This window comes from Empidonax traillii, unplaced genomic scaffold (assembly GCF_003031625.1).
Source record: "Empidonax traillii isolate 1590-97213 ecotype Southwest subspecies unplaced genomic scaffold, ASM303162v1 scaffold407:size753175, whole genome shotgun sequence".
Classification (NCBI taxonomy): domain Eukaryota; kingdom Metazoa; phylum Chordata; class Aves; order Passeriformes; family Tyrannidae; genus Empidonax; species Empidonax traillii.
Window position 1 is genome coordinate 203,482 of NW_020955600.1, and position 16,532 is coordinate 220,013.

At 50.3% G+C, this 16,532-nt stretch overlaps 1 protein-coding gene across 6 annotated transcripts in view; it reads left to right on the top strand.

Moving 5' to 3' along the window:
* ARHGEF9 (Cdc42 guanine nucleotide exchange factor 9) overlaps positions 1-16,532 on the top strand; it is a 207,593-nt gene that overhangs the window by 21,830 nt on the left and 169,231 nt on the right. For 4 of the 6 annotated variants that reach the window (XM_027893816.1, XM_027893818.1, XM_027893819.1 and 1 more), the window contains exons 2-4: positions 1,800-4,507; positions 11,373-11,520; positions 13,883-13,992. In XM_027893816.1, coding sequence (XP_027749617.1) covers positions 1,868-4,507; positions 11,373-11,520; positions 13,883-13,992 — 2,898 coding nt within the window. In that variant the 5' untranslated portion in view covers positions 1,800-1,867. The remainder of the gene's footprint in view (positions 1-1,799; positions 4,508-11,372; positions 11,521-13,882; positions 13,993-16,532) is intronic. The other 2 variants (XM_027893820.1, XM_027893821.1) reach the window with 2 other exon arrangements.

Genomic DNA, 16,532 nt, shown 5'->3' on the forward strand with positions numbered 1-16,532 from the left:
TGGAGGTCCCACAGAAGCAGGTTCTCCTGACGGGAATGGGGCCTGTGGAGGCTCCACAGGAGGAGGAGGGAGAACACCTGTTACGCCCTGACTGCCTCCAAATTTCTGATCCCCCAGCACCCCTGGAGGGAAGGTTGATCCATCAGGAGTGAAGGTGGAAAGTTGAGCCCTGGGAAAAAGGGGGTGGGTGAGGGTAAGGGGTTGTGTTAGTTTTGTCTTTGTTTCTCATTATCCAAATCAATTTTAATTGGCAATAAATCAAACCAGTTTTCCCCAGGTCACAGTCTGCTTTCCTGTCACAGTGATTGGTAAGGGAACACTGTATTTTTATATCAGCCCATCAACTTTTTTATCTTATTTCCCCCCTGTCCTGTGTGGGGAGGGGGAGAGACAGCACAGCGAGTAAACATCTGGCAGCTGACTGTGGTCAGCCCACCACGGCAGCAAACATCCATTTCTGCTACCCTAAGTATTCTTGGTGCCAGAAATGCTTGGCACAACCCCTGTGGCGTGGCTCGTGGAAAGCCAGATGACTGTTGTTCATAAAAAACTGGGATAGAAGTTGTTTCTCTTAAGGTTTCCGAGCTCCCTTGGCTGTGCTCTGGTTCTGTGGTGTCTGTGCCATCCGTGGGTGTAAGACATGTGGTGACATGGTAGAAACAGCCACATTTGAGTGAATGCAAGGGTGAACCTTTCCCTGGCCAAGAGGTACCCAGGGCAACAAACCTTTGTTTTAACAGGAATAGTAACTTTAATTTTTTTTTTTTATAGATATGGGAACTGTTCACAATGCTGGTGTGGCTATGTGCTCTCCCTCTGCTCACTGGAAAAGAGGTTTTTTCCATGGTCAAACCTGTGTCTCTGGGACTGTACCCCTTCTTGTTGTTGCTTTTGCTTCCTTCTTCTCCTGAGAGGAGGGTTGGGAATTGAGGGGATTTAACCCCAGTTAGTGCCTGGCATGTTGCAAAGGTAGGCAGCAAATCCAGGACCAGACTCAGGACCTGGGAAGTTGTAGTAGTGAGACAGGGCAGAGGTATTTCAGGGCAAGGGAAGCTTTAGGATCTGTATGAGTGGGAGTTCAGATGTTTTCCCACAGAGGGTTTGGAGTGGTTTCCATTGCTGTTCCATGTGGGATATCTGCATTTTTAATCCTGTTCACTGGAGCTTACTGGAGGGGTTCACGTGTTTTGTGCAGCGTTGAGCGGTGGCCAAGCAGCTTTCATTCAGTGGTCCAGTTCCAGCAAGGGATTCCTGTGCTGGTGCCATCACTAAAGTAGGAAAAACGTGGCTTGGATATTCCATGAGGTTTCTGATGTTGTAGTATTTCAGAATTGCATTGCTTCCAGGAAAAGGTTCATCCTGACTTTTCTTTGAATGCCTCCCTGAAGAGACTGAACTCGCTGGGAGTGCGTTGCCAATTCCTGGCAGATGGGGCTGGTGAAGATGACAGTGACATGTGCAGGGACACTTCACTGGAATTTCCTCTTTCCCTCTCTGCCATGTACTCTGATGTATTTGGAGTCCCAGGACTTGGAAAATGAAGACGTGATTCCTGGTATTCTGCACATACTTTGTGGTAACTTTATTAATGTTGGAAGTTTATTTGTGGTCACTAAACCCTCAGTTATTTAAGTCAGATTTAATCATGGTTTGGGAGCAAAATTTCAGCCTTCCTGGAATCAGTGGTAAAACCACCATGGCCACTGGGATGAGATTTGCCTTGCGGTGCTTTAACAAATGTGTCTCCTAAAAAAGCTTTCTGCTCCTAATTGCATTCCTTTGTTCTTTTTTCCCCTCAGTCTTGTGAAGAAAACAATCTGAAGACAATGCATCTGTGACCCCTGATCCCAGTTTGCGAGCCAGGGCGATGGAAGTTGTAGAGCATACTGCTCCCGTGACAGTTCCCAATGGATATGCCAACAGGGTTTTCCAAGGAAACATGGAGGAAGGGAGCACTGATGCGCTGGAGGCCTGCGGTGCCGAGCGCTGCACCTCCAGTGACGCCATCCCCAGCGAGCGGGAGGAGCCACCCAGGTATAAGAAGATGACCAAGGGCAGCCGGATCTGGAACTTCGTCAGACGAAGGAAAGGACTCTCCACGAGTAAAGATAGACCTCAGTCCATGATCCTGCTGGGAGTGGCCTCTGAGGCGCCGGAATTGAAAAAGCCATCCTTCATGGAGAGGGTACGGTCGTCGAAAAAGGGAAGATCTTCCAGGACGCCCAAGAACGTGGATTTGAGAGCATCCAGAGGGCAGGTGGCGTGTGACCCCGAGGAGGAGCCCCCTGCCAGCGGGCAGAGAGCTGTGTACAGGGTGAAGAAGCTGGGGGACGGTCGGAGGCCCTCCCGCCACTCGTACGCTGGGTACATCGAGGATTTGGATTCCTCTTTTGAAGACATAGAGCTGAACATCAGCATTCCTGAACTTGATGCCACTGAAAGCAAATGTCTCAGGGATATTAATGTCAGATTACACAGTGAGGATAATGATGGTAACTGCCACAGAATTGCAGCCAGAAAGAGCGAGTCTTTGAATTTTGAAAACCTGAAGAGTCCCGCAACTGCAGAAGGGGACAGTCAAAAGAGGTGTGCTGTACTCCCACAGGAGAGCAGGAGAGGAAGAAGTTCTGATGTCTGGAGCTACCTGAAAGGGATTTCATTAACTAGCAAAGATAATTCAAAGCTTCTAGATCAAAGGCCTGAAACCAATTTCCAGAACTTAGAAAATACAACTGATCATTCCGCTTCTTACTTTGACTTTGATACGAGATGTGAGGAGAATCCCAGCCAGCGGAAAAAAACCAACGGTGCCTCCAAGGCCACTCACTTTGGGGGGGTTGTGAGGTTCCTGAGCAGCGTGGCCGAGGCAGCTCGGAGGCTGCGAGGCTCCTCCAGGGCATTTTCCCCCGATGAGAAGAGGCCCCAGCGGAGTTTCCGAGGCTGGAGGCCGGATGTTGCCTCGCACAGGGAGGGCTTGGTTATCGAGAACGAGAGCGCCAAGGCCTTCTGCACGGTGGGGGCATGTCTGCAGTCCCCGGACTCGGGCACCTGGGAGAACCTGAGCTTTGAGAGTTTGGTGGGGAAGGAGCCCATGCAGCACTGCAGAGCCACAGAAGGGTCCAAAGATATTGGTTCCTCTGCCCTGGGCAGTGGGAATGACAGGCTTAATGGAACATCACCTTCTCCCTTTGTGCCAGAACCATCCCTCTCCCACCTGCCAGAGCTTGCAGGTGGCTCTTTCACTGAGCTAAACAGCAAAGACCCCTCTGAGGATCTGATTGAAGTTCCCCAGACGACTCTGACTGACACAGTTCAGGACTTGGGCAGTACTTCAGAAAGGACACAGGTCATGGGCAGGGACCTGCCACCTTCTCAGGATCTTCCTAGAGATGCTGTGGACCTGGGCCATTCTCCAGCTGCCAGTGGTGACTTTCCTGCAGAAACTGAGGCTCAGATCCACCCTCCACTGGCTTTGCCAACTGAAATTGATACTGAGGCCCTGGGTTGTGCTCCAGTGGTTGCTAAAGACATGGATCCATCTCCAGCAGTGGCTCAGGAGCTTTCAAAGGCAGAACTGGATATTCAGGAGTTAAGAAGTCCTGAGCTGCCTTTGCAAAACTTGTCTGGAGGTGAGCTGGGGACTCAAGACACTGGCACTACCCTGGAGAGGGCTGTGGGCAGGGACCTGCCACCTTCTCAGGATCTTGCTGTCAGTACTCTGGACTCTGCAGACCTGGGCTGTTCTCCAGCTGCTGATGGTGACTCCTCTGCAGTGACTGAGGCTCAGATCCACCTTCCACAGACATCGCCGACTAAACTTGATACTGAGGACGTGGCTTGTGCCCCAGTGATTGCTAAAGACATGGATCCATCTCCAGCAGCGGCTCAGGAGCCTTCAAAGGCAGTGCTGCATAATCAGGACTTGAGAAATCCTGAGCTGCCTTTGCAAGACTTGTCTGAGGGTGAGCTGGGGGTTCAGGACTTGGGCAGTACTCTGGAGAAGACACAGGTTGTGGGCAGGGATGTGCCACCTTCTCAAGATCTTCCTGTGAATAAGCTGGATACTGTGGACTTGGGCCATTCTCCAGCTGCCAATGGCGACTTTTCTGCAGTGACTGAGACTCTGATCCACCTTCCAGAGACAACCCCAACTGAGGAGATTCAAGACACTGTGAGTACCCTGGAGAAGAGTCAGGTCATGGGCAGGGACCTGCCGCCTTCTCAGGATCTTCCTGTGAATGCCCTGGACACTGCAGACCTGGGCTGTTCTGCAGTTGCTGACGTTGACTTCTCTGTAGTGACTTTCTTGAAGTGTTCCACAGTGAAAAGGCAGGTTTTGGAGCAGACTGATGGCCGCTTTAGGAAGCGGGGAACCACTTCATTTGTAGAGCAGAACTCAGTAGAGCTCACAGAAGGAGTGGAAGGGTTTAACTGCAGCTCCGAGTGCCGGCCCTTCCAAGTGCACGTCTCCAGGATTGTCTCCTCCGGGCGGCTCAAAAACGGAAAGGTAGGAGTAACTTCGGGTAACATGAGTGACATTTACTGTAATACCTGCAATGAGACCACACTGTTGTACATCTTAGGAAGCTGGTTTGTATGGGAAAGCATTTTTATACATCCTTGTTGGGCTTTTCAGGTCAGCAGATCGTTCTGTGGATGGTGGCAGTAGACACAGCTTTATGTCAGAGTTACCTGGCATATCCCTGAGCTCTTGGTTAAACCTCCAGAGCTGCTTCTCCTGCAGCCCTTTGGCCATTGGCGTGTATCGGTGCCTCTAGAGGGCGGAGCAGAAGTTATTTGTAGGCACTACCTTTAATTTTTTTCCTCTTTGCATTTAGTGCATTTGAAGTAGAAGCTCCTGAGAAGAGTGGTTTTGGCAATTGGAGAGTTTTGAACTGTGCTGTGGACAAACAGCATTCAGCAGTTGCACCGTGGCCCCTGTGGTTTCTTACTAAAATGATAGTAGAGGTGGTAGGTTTTGGTTTTTACTGGATGATGCTGGTTACAACACAGCATCCAGAATGGGCTGTCAGAGTCCTGGCATGGAGTGCAAGAACAGAAAAATAAAAACACGTCTTGAAGAGCTCACTGGATCATTGCTCTGGCAGATCTACTGAGCTTCGTCCCTGCTCCAAACCTGTCAGAAGTTGTGTGGCATCAATAGTTTGTGCTGAGCCTGTAGTGGAATGCCTTGCTAAGGATCTGGGTGGACAGTATTATCAAAATACCTTCTTAACGTGCCTCTATGCTGAGAGGGGTCTGGTCAGGGCTGCCCTGCATCTGTCTGTACACAAAATGATGTTTCCTTTTGGGATGGTAAATACCCAGCCCTGAATGAGAGGTGGGCAGTGGTGGTGGTTTTAATCAGGGCAGGACATTCCTGTTTGGTACAAGCAAGTCTTTCAAAGCCCTTAAAATTGTCAAAACATTTAAGTGGGCATTGTATTTTGCGATAGGTTCTGTGTGTTACAAATCTGCTTAATGCTGGGAAACCTCAGAAATCCTGTGGGTAGGGGAGAGATGCATGGCATGAGAAAAGGCCTCCTGAAGCTGACAGACTGATCCCATCGCTTGAGCACCTGCACAAGTGTATCTGTGGAGCAGAAACTGTGAGCACTGACAGTCCTATCGGCTGTGCCACTCTCTGTCACTCTGTGCCAGTTGTGGAATTGAGGAAAAACCATGGCATCACCCAGTGTGATCAGCTCAGCTGGTTCCCTTCTGATGAGCTGAGGCTGAAATGAAGGTGCCAGGTAGGGAAATTGGGTCAGTTTGTGAAGAAACTTCTTCCTTTCCTCTTGGGCTTGGAGAGACCAGAGATATTCCAGAGGTGATGACACTGTTCCCTGTTGGAAAAGGGGTCACTGTAGCTTCTGAGCCAAGAGGGGAAGTGTTTGAAAATTGGCAGCAGATTAGAAATGACGGGGGGAAAAAAATCTGAACTTCTGACTCTCAGCTAAAACAGGCAGGAGCATTGTTAGTTATTCCTGGATTTGTTTTTCTTCTCCATTTTGTGTAATACAACCGGTTACGGACAGCTCACTGTAATTCCAGGCACTCCAGAGGTGGGGTGAGCAGTGGTTGCTCACTTCTTGTGGTCTCTGGAAGAGCCTCTTGAGAGGGCTGTGGTTTGACATCCCTTCACAGGGACTAAGCAAGAAAAGAGGCATGAAAGGATTGAGGAGAACAGTGTCCCCTTTTCCCAGGGCAGCCACATCTCCACTGGCTGAGGGCAGTGGCTGCACGTGTGATCCCAGGGCAGAATCCCAGCTCAGCTGTGTGAACAGGAGATGCTGTAAGTCCCAACTCAGCTGTTGCAGGTTACAAACACTACCAAGAAGCTTAAATGTGGTGCTTGAGATAACTGGGCAGGAAACCTCCCCCACGTTCCCGTCAAGTGTGGCGATAGCAGCGCGACCTCCAGGCTGCCAGCGCTTCCTCCCCGGGCAGGAGGGTGGGAGAGAGAGCAGAGAGCCCCCCTCCTGGGTTGTAAACACCTTCTGCATCCCAGAAATTCACCCTGCAGATCTGGAAATGCATTGTCAGCAGCAGCAAACCCAGAGCAGTCAAAGTGAGGCTAAAGGAAGGATGCTCCGGGACGGGAACAGACCTGGAGAGTCCTCCAGCAGCTCCAGTAACAACTGACCTGAGATCTCCCGGGGATCTGCTCGCCTATCTCTCATCAGGGAGCGGCACTCGGAAATGTTTGACCAAAAATAAACATGGAAGAGGAGGAACTTCAGCCCGAGCGTGACAGTGGCAGCAAACTCCAGCCTCTTATTGTTTTAGGGCTAAATCCAGCTCTTTGCTGGCACCTGTTCCCCAGGACAGTTGCTGGCCCTGCTGCCTCCAGGCCGCTCTGATTAACTGAAGGGTTAGTGTTTCAAGGGAAATGCTCAACCTCAAGCAGGGAGAAGGTGTTGCCAGGCCAGGGTGGCTTGGCTTGGCCTGGCCAGCTGCTGTAGTTCCCCAGCAGTTTTACAGGGTGCCAGCAGTGTAGGGAAGAAAGTATTTCCCAAACAGCTTCCACATTGTCCCACAAGAAGCACAAAAGCACTGAGGCTCCTGCCCAGATCCGTGAGGAGCTGCTGTGAGAGGCTGAGGCTGGTGTAGCACCAGGGGTGATGGAGTGGCACGTGGGGGACCTGCATGTTGGTTCTGGCAGTAAGTACATCTGTTTAGTTGTACTCTCCTGCAGTTAATGTCCCTGTTTCTTGCTTTCCTGGCCTTGCCTTTTAAAATTGTAATTCTTGGGGCAGGAGCTGACCGATTTTATGGGCAAGTAACAGCTGAGCAGGATTTGATCTCAGTGCTGTAAAGGAAATAGCATTGCAACAGCATGAGCAGCTGTAGAAAGGTAGAACCCACTTATTTCTCAAACTGTCCCCCTGACAGTTGCTTTCAGACCCCATCCCAAATTCTCCTGTGCTCCAGGAACTTGTGAAACAATGACGATAAAATGTTTTGAAGAATTGGAAGAACAAGAAAGGTCAAATAGATTGTTAATGGGAAGTGAATTACTCCATTCACACTGCTGCGTCTCTGGAATGAAAGTGCCTTCCTTGTTTTGAGAGAGAGGAGAAATGGAGTAAAAGATGAGATGGAGGCTTTATTAAGTTGTGGACAGTTGCAAACTCTAGAAAATCTCCATTTTCCTCATCTCCACTGAAGGGAATTATCCTCATCTTGCCCCTAAAGCATCCCAGCAGGGAGACTGCTGCAGGGAGTCAGGCACAGCCCCAGGAATTGTCTTGGGCCACTTACAGTAGCTTGAGATGATGTTGAGGTGTAAGGAAGCTTTGGTACCACATAGATGAGTTTGCAGTTCCAGCTCCCCATCAGAGTTTCAAACTACACACTGTGTCCTTGGACAAGGTCTGGGGGGGATTTGATACCTCCTTTGGAATGACATGAGGGAAGGTTGCAAGAATATGTGTCTGAATTCGTATTTCAGGTCTCAGTTGAGAGTTTTTAGGGCCCAGGAACAAGTGTCAGATTTATTGCTGGCAGAGAGATCGTCCCTGCTCGTCCCAGGGCCACCCACCGGGACTGAGCCCCGTGGATCCTTCGGGCTCGTGTCACCCTGGCAGTGACAGAGCAGAGGGCTTTCACCGCAGTCTGTCTGTGCCCTCTGCTGGCTTATTCGTGAAATGAGAGGAGATTTTTATGGAACAGCAAACCTTCTCTTTTTCCTTAGGATTTGAGGTTTATCTCCAGAAGGTGTGCAGGCTGCCGCTTGCTTCTGGCTGTTGTGGCTGCACACAGACACCAGTTGTGTTTGTGGGGTCATTCTCCGGGGGAATTAGGATTGCCAGAAGTGTGACAATGGGGTTTATACAGGCTTGCCATCCTGTGCAAGCCATGTGTGAAGAACAGGAGGAGGTGCCAGGCCAGTGGGATGCCCAGGTTTCCCAGACAGTTTGGTTTCAGGGCTCTGAGAGGGGCTGTGTGATCAAACTCACTCCTCAGCATCACAGCAGATGCTTCTCTTGAGCAGCTGTTGAGTTTTTCCCTCTTAGGAACCAACCTGTCCCAGTGCTCCCTGCTGAGGAGTGTGATGCTGCTCTGAGTGGCCCAGAGGCCGGGACAGGGTCGGTGCTTTCAGGGCATTAATAGGTTTTGTGGTTCCTGCCCTGTGTGCTCTGTGTGGGAAAGCGGGAGCCTCTCCCTGTGTGGTGGGTCTGACTGGAAGCACAGGATTACTGATTTGCCTGAGTGTGCACATGCCAGAGGATGGGTTTGCAGATCTGCTGCCTGATAGCTGGGGCATATCTCAGATCCTCCCACAGGTTTGGGGTTTTGCTTTAGTGCAGCTGTAAATGCCTTTCCATGAGAGGAAGATAGAGCAACTTTCCTTTTTCTGCGTTTGATGAGAAATTGCAGGAGATGCCCAGCAAGTTGACCTTTAGCTTGAGATTGTTTTCTTGTCTCTCTGCTGCAGAACGTGTTGGGAGCAGCTGCAGAGATGGGATTGCTGAGTTGATTTATCCCTTCCCTCCCACTCTTGAATGGCACTGACCAGGAAATGGGGTCTTGGAGAGTGGATCATCAGAGCTCTCTTCATCTCCTGGTTATTCAGTTCCTCAGTCTGCTGCTTACAAAAAGACTTTGTAGTCCTTCCAAATTAACAATCAGCACTTTACTTTCCAAATCCTGCTGTTGCCAAAAGAGCACTGTATTCCTGTCTGCAGCAAGGTGCAATTTACTTGCAGAATGAAGATTTGAGGTATTTATGGCTTTTAATATGGTTATGTCTGACAATCATCTTATTTTTAGAGAAGACAAAACCTCTAAAGCCTATCTCCAAGCTGTTCAGATTTTTGTATTTGTAATAACCATGGGGTGCTAGGAAAATCTTGAATTAAAGCCTATATTTAGTGCTATCTATAGTGGGTTAGGGTTTTTTTTTGGGAAACACATTTTTAGCATTGTCAGGAAAAGGCAGGTTGAGTTTGCAAAGCTGATAGGCTTTGCATGTATATATAACCAGCCACAGAACACATGGATAATTGAGATTTCCACATGTTTTACTTGTTGTGTCTCATTCCCAGGCTCCAAAGTTACAACAGGCCACCTCTGTGGTGCCAGAGTAGTGATGGGAATGGGGACCTCTGGGTCTGTGTGCCAGAGGGACTGTGTGTGCAGAACTTCCCTGGATGGAAGGTTTTCTTTGGCTTTTCCCTCCTGCCGGCTGTTACCCAGCCCAGAGGAGTGTCCTGGGTGATTGGATACAGTGCTGGGAGCAGGCAACGGGAGATGGAGCCTTCATTCATCCGCAGTTTCCCACTGTGCCTTTGGGGTACTTACAGCCTGTCTGCTTTAAATGAAAATAACAGCCCATCAGTGCAAACAGGCTGCTGGAGCCCTGGGACAGATCCACCAAACCCTCCCGGGCACCCCGTTATTAGCAGGGCCCTGGAAGTGTGACAGACGTGTCCCTGATTGAGGGCAGAAGCCTCCAAGAAGGAAACACCTCCTTTCTGCTTCTCCTGACCTTTGTCAAATGAGTTTTCGTCTGATTTCTTGACTCTGAGATTATACACAAGACTTCCACGGTGTCACATGTCACAGAGAATAAAATGAAAAGTAGGAGTTGGAATTGTGATGTTTTTAAAAAGGACATTCCATTCTGCAAAATGTCACAGTACAGTTGTCTTTTTCAGGAACTTTTCCTCCTGGAACAGAATAATAGAAGTTAGAGCGAGGAACCTTTCAACATTTTTCTCCAGTTAGCTCTCTATGCTAGTTCTTTGGGTTAATGTTACCAACTGTTAAGGCATAACTCAAGTATTTGACCACTTTATGGGTGTTTCCATCAACTGGAACTATTTTACTCATGCAAGTAATATTTGATAGACCAGTAATGCGTCTCGTTAGCTGATGTCATCAGTCAGCTCCAGAGAAACTGCTGTGATAATTCCTGCTTTCCTCTGTGAATCTCTGAGGATCAATAGTTGGTCCAGTTTTGCTAAAAGCGTACCTGGGTCTTTTCAGAGAAGGAGGTCTCAGTTTTCTTTGAAGTGCTGTGGTTTGCCCCGTCCTTGCGTTTGGACCACCTGCAGCGTGGCGAGGGCTGTAAGGTGTGTTCTCCCAGGAGATGAGGCACGCTGTAGTAACTGAAAAAAAGGACAAAACCAGCTGTGGTGGGTGCTACAGACATCGGAGAGAACATGGTGTTCGAGGGGTGTGTGGTGGGTGGCCCCTGTAACGGATGGTCAGAGCAAACTGCAGAGATTCCCCTCACGTGCCTGCCCCTGACCTGTACGTGACTCACCAGCTTTACCTGGGACCTGCCTGATGACCTGAAGTCTGGCTGACCCTGGCCACCATCTCCAGATCTGTCCTGGTCCTTTGCTCTGGTGGGGCTGGCGGGTGAGGCCCCATCCTGCCAACCAGTGTATGTCCTTGGCTGCTGTTTGCTGTCCCTTAGCAAGCAACCAGCCCTCGTTGCACATTTTGAAGCCAACCCCAGATGTTTTAGCTAGTCCTGGGTCCTCAGCACCAGCTAATTCCCTCCTGTGTGTGCTCCTGCTGGGAACGTGATCGTAGCCCAAACGCTGTGCAGGAAGCAGACATCTGCATCAGTGTTACTCCCAGAAGTGCTTTGGTCGCTCAGTGCCACTGGGAGTTGTTGGACTCAAACACTGCTGTGTCCCAGGGATGAGCCCCCTGCAGTGGGGGCACTGGGGGCTGCAGCACCCAAACCAGCAGGTCTCCATCTCGCAGCCAGACGTGCAGTGGGGGCACACTGCAGCGAACGGGGCGGGCTGTGCTCTGTTCTGGCAGTTCTGTGTATTGTCCTGTGTTCTGGGATTGCTTTGCCTGAAGTTTGGCTCACGGGTAAAACTCTTCTGTGCCCCTTCTCTTGGCAGCCAGCATCCCATCCTGCCCAGCCATCCCCGCAGGCACCCCCGTTCAAGGTGCTGGTGGAGAGGTGCCGCTCGGAGCCGCTGTCGCAGAGCACGCCGATGGGGCTGGACCAGCTGGGCGGGCGCATGCAGCACCTGCTGCGGAGGAGAGGTGAGTACTGTGGGGCTGCCCCTCCTGCCAGAGAGGGCAGGAGGGCTGCGGGAGTCAGGGCTGTGGCTCGTTACACCCCTGGCACCGGGGGAGGGAGCTCCCATAGCCCCTTGCTGAGGAGTTCCTTGCTGGCTAATAAGGTCTCTTTGTACAGTGGGTTTAGGAAGTAAGGCTGCTTTCTGTCTTTATTGTGTCTGAACACAGCTTCTGTAATTTGGTTATGAGAAGATGAGCAGGTAGGCACATAAGGTTCAAGAGCTGTTCAGCAACTTCTGTGTGAGTTTATGTTTGGTAGTTTTCTCTGTCCTCTTAGAGTCCTCTGTCGTGAGTCCTCATCATTTGGAGGTGGTGAGTGGCGATGGGTACTGAGATCACAGCTCAAGTCTCAAATTTGTTTGGAAACACAACAAGAAGAGAGGACTTCTTTCTCCTTTTGTGCTTGGGTATTTTTCTTCATCAAGAAGGGACTCTTATGAGCCAAAGACTGTGATGAGCTGTCCTCTGCATTTGTCCTACTCACGATGCTAGAGAGAGCACCACGGAAAGTGTTTGCTGGCAGGGTCTCGTGTTGGCAGGTAAATCGGCTGATGGTTGAATAGATGACATCATTTTTGAACCTCCTAATTAAAAAGATTGATAATTAGAGTAAGGAGATGATTTCCTGAAGGGATACTGCTGTCATGAAGAATGCTGTGATTTAGCAATGGGCAAGCACGGGAGTGCTGCCAGACCGTGCTGGCATCGCTCGGGAGCACGCCAAGGATCTGAGCCGTTGATGGATGGTGGCAGCACATCAGGGCTGAAACCAACTAGGAAGGACAAGGCAAATCGGCTGCCTCTTGTGTGAATTGCTGGCTGTGCTGTGGGGTGCCCACACGTCTCTACGGGAGCGTCCCGTGCTTGCCGCTGCTCCTGGGTGCCGCTCCCCGGCCCGTGGGTGCTGCAGCCAGAGCAACCTCCTGCTATAATCGGCATCGTGCTGCAGCCTGGCTCTCCCTGAGCCTCCAAAGTGAAGTATGCGTTGCTAAAAATAGCAGCAGGCTGCCTGCATCAGCATCAGTGTTCAGGAAATAGGTCTCAGTGCAATCTCTCTCCCAGCAACGCTGGAAGGAAATCAGGATTGCTGCTCAGCCAGCCTGCAGCAGGGCCCCTGCTCTGCTGCCCCCAGTCCTGGGCACAGCAGAGCCCCAGCCTGTTTGGTTTGGGGGTCTCCCCTCTCCCAAAGCCTGGGACCATTTATCCTGGTCTGAAAGTTCTGCCTGGGTTAGAGGTACACGAAGAAATAGAAATTCAGCACTGTGCATCTTTTAGGGAAGAATTCCAGAATGTAGCTGTTCTCTGCAGATGCCTTTCTCCATGAGAGGGACGAGCAGGCTCCAGGGTTGGGAACACCCGTGGGGGTGTGTGTGCACACATACATGTGCCCTGCCTGGCCCACACGTACCTGTGCTGGCAGCTGCTGGGGGGCAGGTGCTGTGCCCAGCTCTGTGTCCTTCCTTCCAGTGCCTGTGCCTCCAGGCCAGATGGAAGCCTGATGGAAGAAGGGATTAAAATCACTTGCTGATTGTGGGAGGGAAAGACTCTGGTCTCACATAGCCTCACCTCAAAAAGAGAGAGGGATAGGATGGGGAGGTGAAAATTTGGGTTGATTGAAAAAGTAGAGCTCATTTACCTCTCTGCAAGCTGCTTTGTGCCTGGGTACGTGCCATCTGCAGGGCCAGGCTGAGGTTTGGTGTGTGTGGTATTGCTTGCTTAAAGCCAGGGCAGAACTGCATCACTGCATCTGTGAGGGGCTGGCCTGAAACGCTTGGGGTGAGAATTAGCCCAGTTTCCTTAAAAAAACAAGCGTTTTTGGCCTTTTCCATTTTGTTTTCTGTAAATTCGAGGAGCTGTTTCTTCTCCAAGGCCTGGCATCGTACAGACCACAGTGACTGCCCAGCTGGAAATTCTGCAGGTCCTGCTGCAGAGGTGCTGGTGTCAGTGGTGGCCAGGGAGCTGTCGCCCTGTGTGTGCAGATGGGGGTCTCCTGCTTCCTGGAGCTGCTGGGGGAGCATCCTGGCTCCACACCCAGCCTGTCCGACCCCACCTCGGGATGTGGCTCCAGGCTCTGCTCTCTCGTGCCTGTGTTTTTGTAGTATCCAAGCTGCACTATTTCTCTTGCATCCCCAGAGCACTGAATAAAGCACCTAAATATACCCTCTGCTCTCTTTTTCTAAAGGAGAGGTTGAATGAGTCTCTTGCAAACAATTTTGTTTCTTTCATTTAAAAGAACAGCCTCCGCCCCCAGCCTGAGCTAAAGCACAGCATTTATCTTTTGTCATTCCTTTTTTTCCCCCCCTTCCTGTGGATTTTCTCCTGGCAGCTGAGAACGAACAGGCTTCAAAGACTCTGAAGGTGCGCGGGAACTGCAGGAACGGTGGCCGTCGGTGGAACCTCTTCAAGCCTGGAGCTGAGAAGCTGCAGATCAGTAGGGTAAGGTGCAGGGTGGGACGTGCCCCTGCCTGTCTCCAGGGTGGGATTTACCTGCTGTGTGTCCAGCCTGGCACACTAACAATCTGCTTTGCTAACAGCTCCCTCAGGCCAGGGTTCCTCCAGCCACACGCGGGGATTGTTTTGTTATTCGAGTTATTTGGTGGCAGTAAAAGAACAGGTGTATCGTGCTTGCCCCTGAATCAGCTTCCCTTCACTGTGTGTTGGAAGCTTTCTGGTCTGATGGAGGCACTGAGCCTCCACTCCCTGTGGCTGAATGTCCCTTGCAGGTGATGTTCACCTTTAGATCTGCTCCATGGTTTTGCTGGATTTATTTTTTTCCCTTCTCTTTTTAGTTGTGTGTCCTCTGAGTTTGGTACTGCCCCCAGCACCATCTCAGTGACAAATTCACGTCTCTGATTCTTTACCAAAGTGTTTTGCAAATAGAGCCACAGTCCACTTTGTTCTTTTTCTGTGAATGATGCTTCTAGCAGGGGGAGTAAAAGCTGTAGTGGGCCTGGGGCTGTTCACTTCTTTCTCTAGGAAATATTCAGAAAATATTGCAAAACTTGTATCATTTGTCTGATATGTTTCCTTGCTTGGGTGGGGCTTGGTTTTTTTTGTGTGCCATGAGTTTGAGGTCTGGAGACCTTGGCTATTCCATGGTCCTGTTTTGGATGTGTAGTATTTGTGAGTCTGGTTCCACTGGTGCCTAACATATCCCAAACCCAGTAGATTTTCTAGCTTGCAAAGTAGTATAAGGAGAGTTTTCTAGTGAGTATGGCAGAAGAATTTTAGCCCTTTTTGTTCTGCTAGGACAGACAAACACAGGAAGGTCTGGGAGCCAGGAGTTTCCCTGCTGGAATCAAGAGGGGGGACTGACCTGTGGTTGTGTCTGTGGCTCTTTCCCGCCCCACTACTGTCCTTCCTTACCAGACCTTTATTGTGTTAGTTTTCCCTTGGATATCTGATGAACTGCCTTCCTGAAATGAGATTTCCAGGGAGGACCTGGCCTCTGTGCCTATTTTTCCATCACACCAGCAGTAAGTTGGCAATAAATAGGACTGACTTCTCCGTCCTTGGGTTGGGTGTTGGCTTCCAGGGAACACGTGCAGGGATGGACCACTGGTTTTTCAGTCACTTGTGCCTTTCTGGGATGCCATCTTGCATCTTTTCTGATGTTTTCTGATGTTTTCTTTCCTGATTTTTTTGTGGGCTGAGATAAAAGCCAGAGGGACAGATAGACAAGGAGTTCAGCCCTTCCTTTTCTCTCCCTTCCCTTTGGGTCTTACCTTGCTTCTTTCAGCTCAGGAAGGGCTGTCTTGGTTTTAGACAAGCTGAACATCCAAAGCTTGGATCACCTAAGGTCCTGGAAGACAGATTCAAATCCAGTAAAGCTGTTTGTCCTTGGGGCCATGACAGAGGCAGGTGACTGCAGAGCAGTACAACAGTGAAGTATCCCGCTGTACAGTGGAATGTCATCAGGTCTGCTATTTATTAACTGTTTCCATGTTCAGAATCTGGGACTGACCAGTGCATGGATAGATTTGGTCTACTTTAATCACTTTATTAATCTCTGAAGAGGAGCCTTTGCAGCTCTCATAGCTGTCCTTGAGACCCTCCTGGAAGCCAAGGTGCTGTTCTGTTTTGACACAAATTGCTCCTGAATGGTCCATGTCCTGAGCTGTTTCTGGTTGCATGCAGAGCCTGGTATCAGAGACCCTCAGAGAGCCAGTGGAGAACTGAAACCTTGGCAAACCAAAAACCCTGCTGAAGTTTGGGAAGAGTTAGCTAAGAAACTCTGCCTCTCCAGTGGTGGTATCTAGGAAAGATGTAGAGCTGGAAGGGGAAACTCTCACGAGCACAGGGATCTGAGGGTGGTGTTTGGCTCAGACACGGCCACGCCAAAGGTCTGTGCTCCACTGGGACAGAGGACTGGGCTCGGGGAGACTTGTTCAGAGCCACCAGTAGGCAGCTTGTTGCTCAGCCTGAATTATGGCAAACAGGCAGGTGTGAAACCTGTGCTGGGGTTTATAAATCAGGGGTACTGTGCAAGTGCTGCAAGAGCAGGATCTCTAAAAGTGGCTCACAGCAGCAGCGCTGGAAAACTCATATGTCGCCTCTGCCCCAAGCTCAGGGAAGATCTGCAGGTCTGTAAATTATCCCTTTGCCAGAAAGAAATTTTTACTCTGGCAAGATTTATAAATTGGAGGTAAGACTTGTGGGCTTGGCCATGTCTCTTGTCAGGTGCCTTCATTGACAGCTGACACCAGCCAGGTGGCAGAGCTAGTGTAGAAAGGGGTGATTTATACTTGCAAAGCAGAGGCCAGGCTTCTGCAGAAACTGTTCCTTATTCCCTTCTTGGATGGGAGTGTTGGAGGTGGGGGGAGAGCAAGAGGAGACTGGCAAAGCATCAGGCTTGTCTTAGGGGCACCAGGGCATTCCTGGCCCTTGGAGGGTGGTTGTGCCAGAAGAGCACTGGTGCATTGGTATCACTGCAAGGCCTTCAAAACTCCAAAGCTGTTGATGAGCAGCTGCTTTGT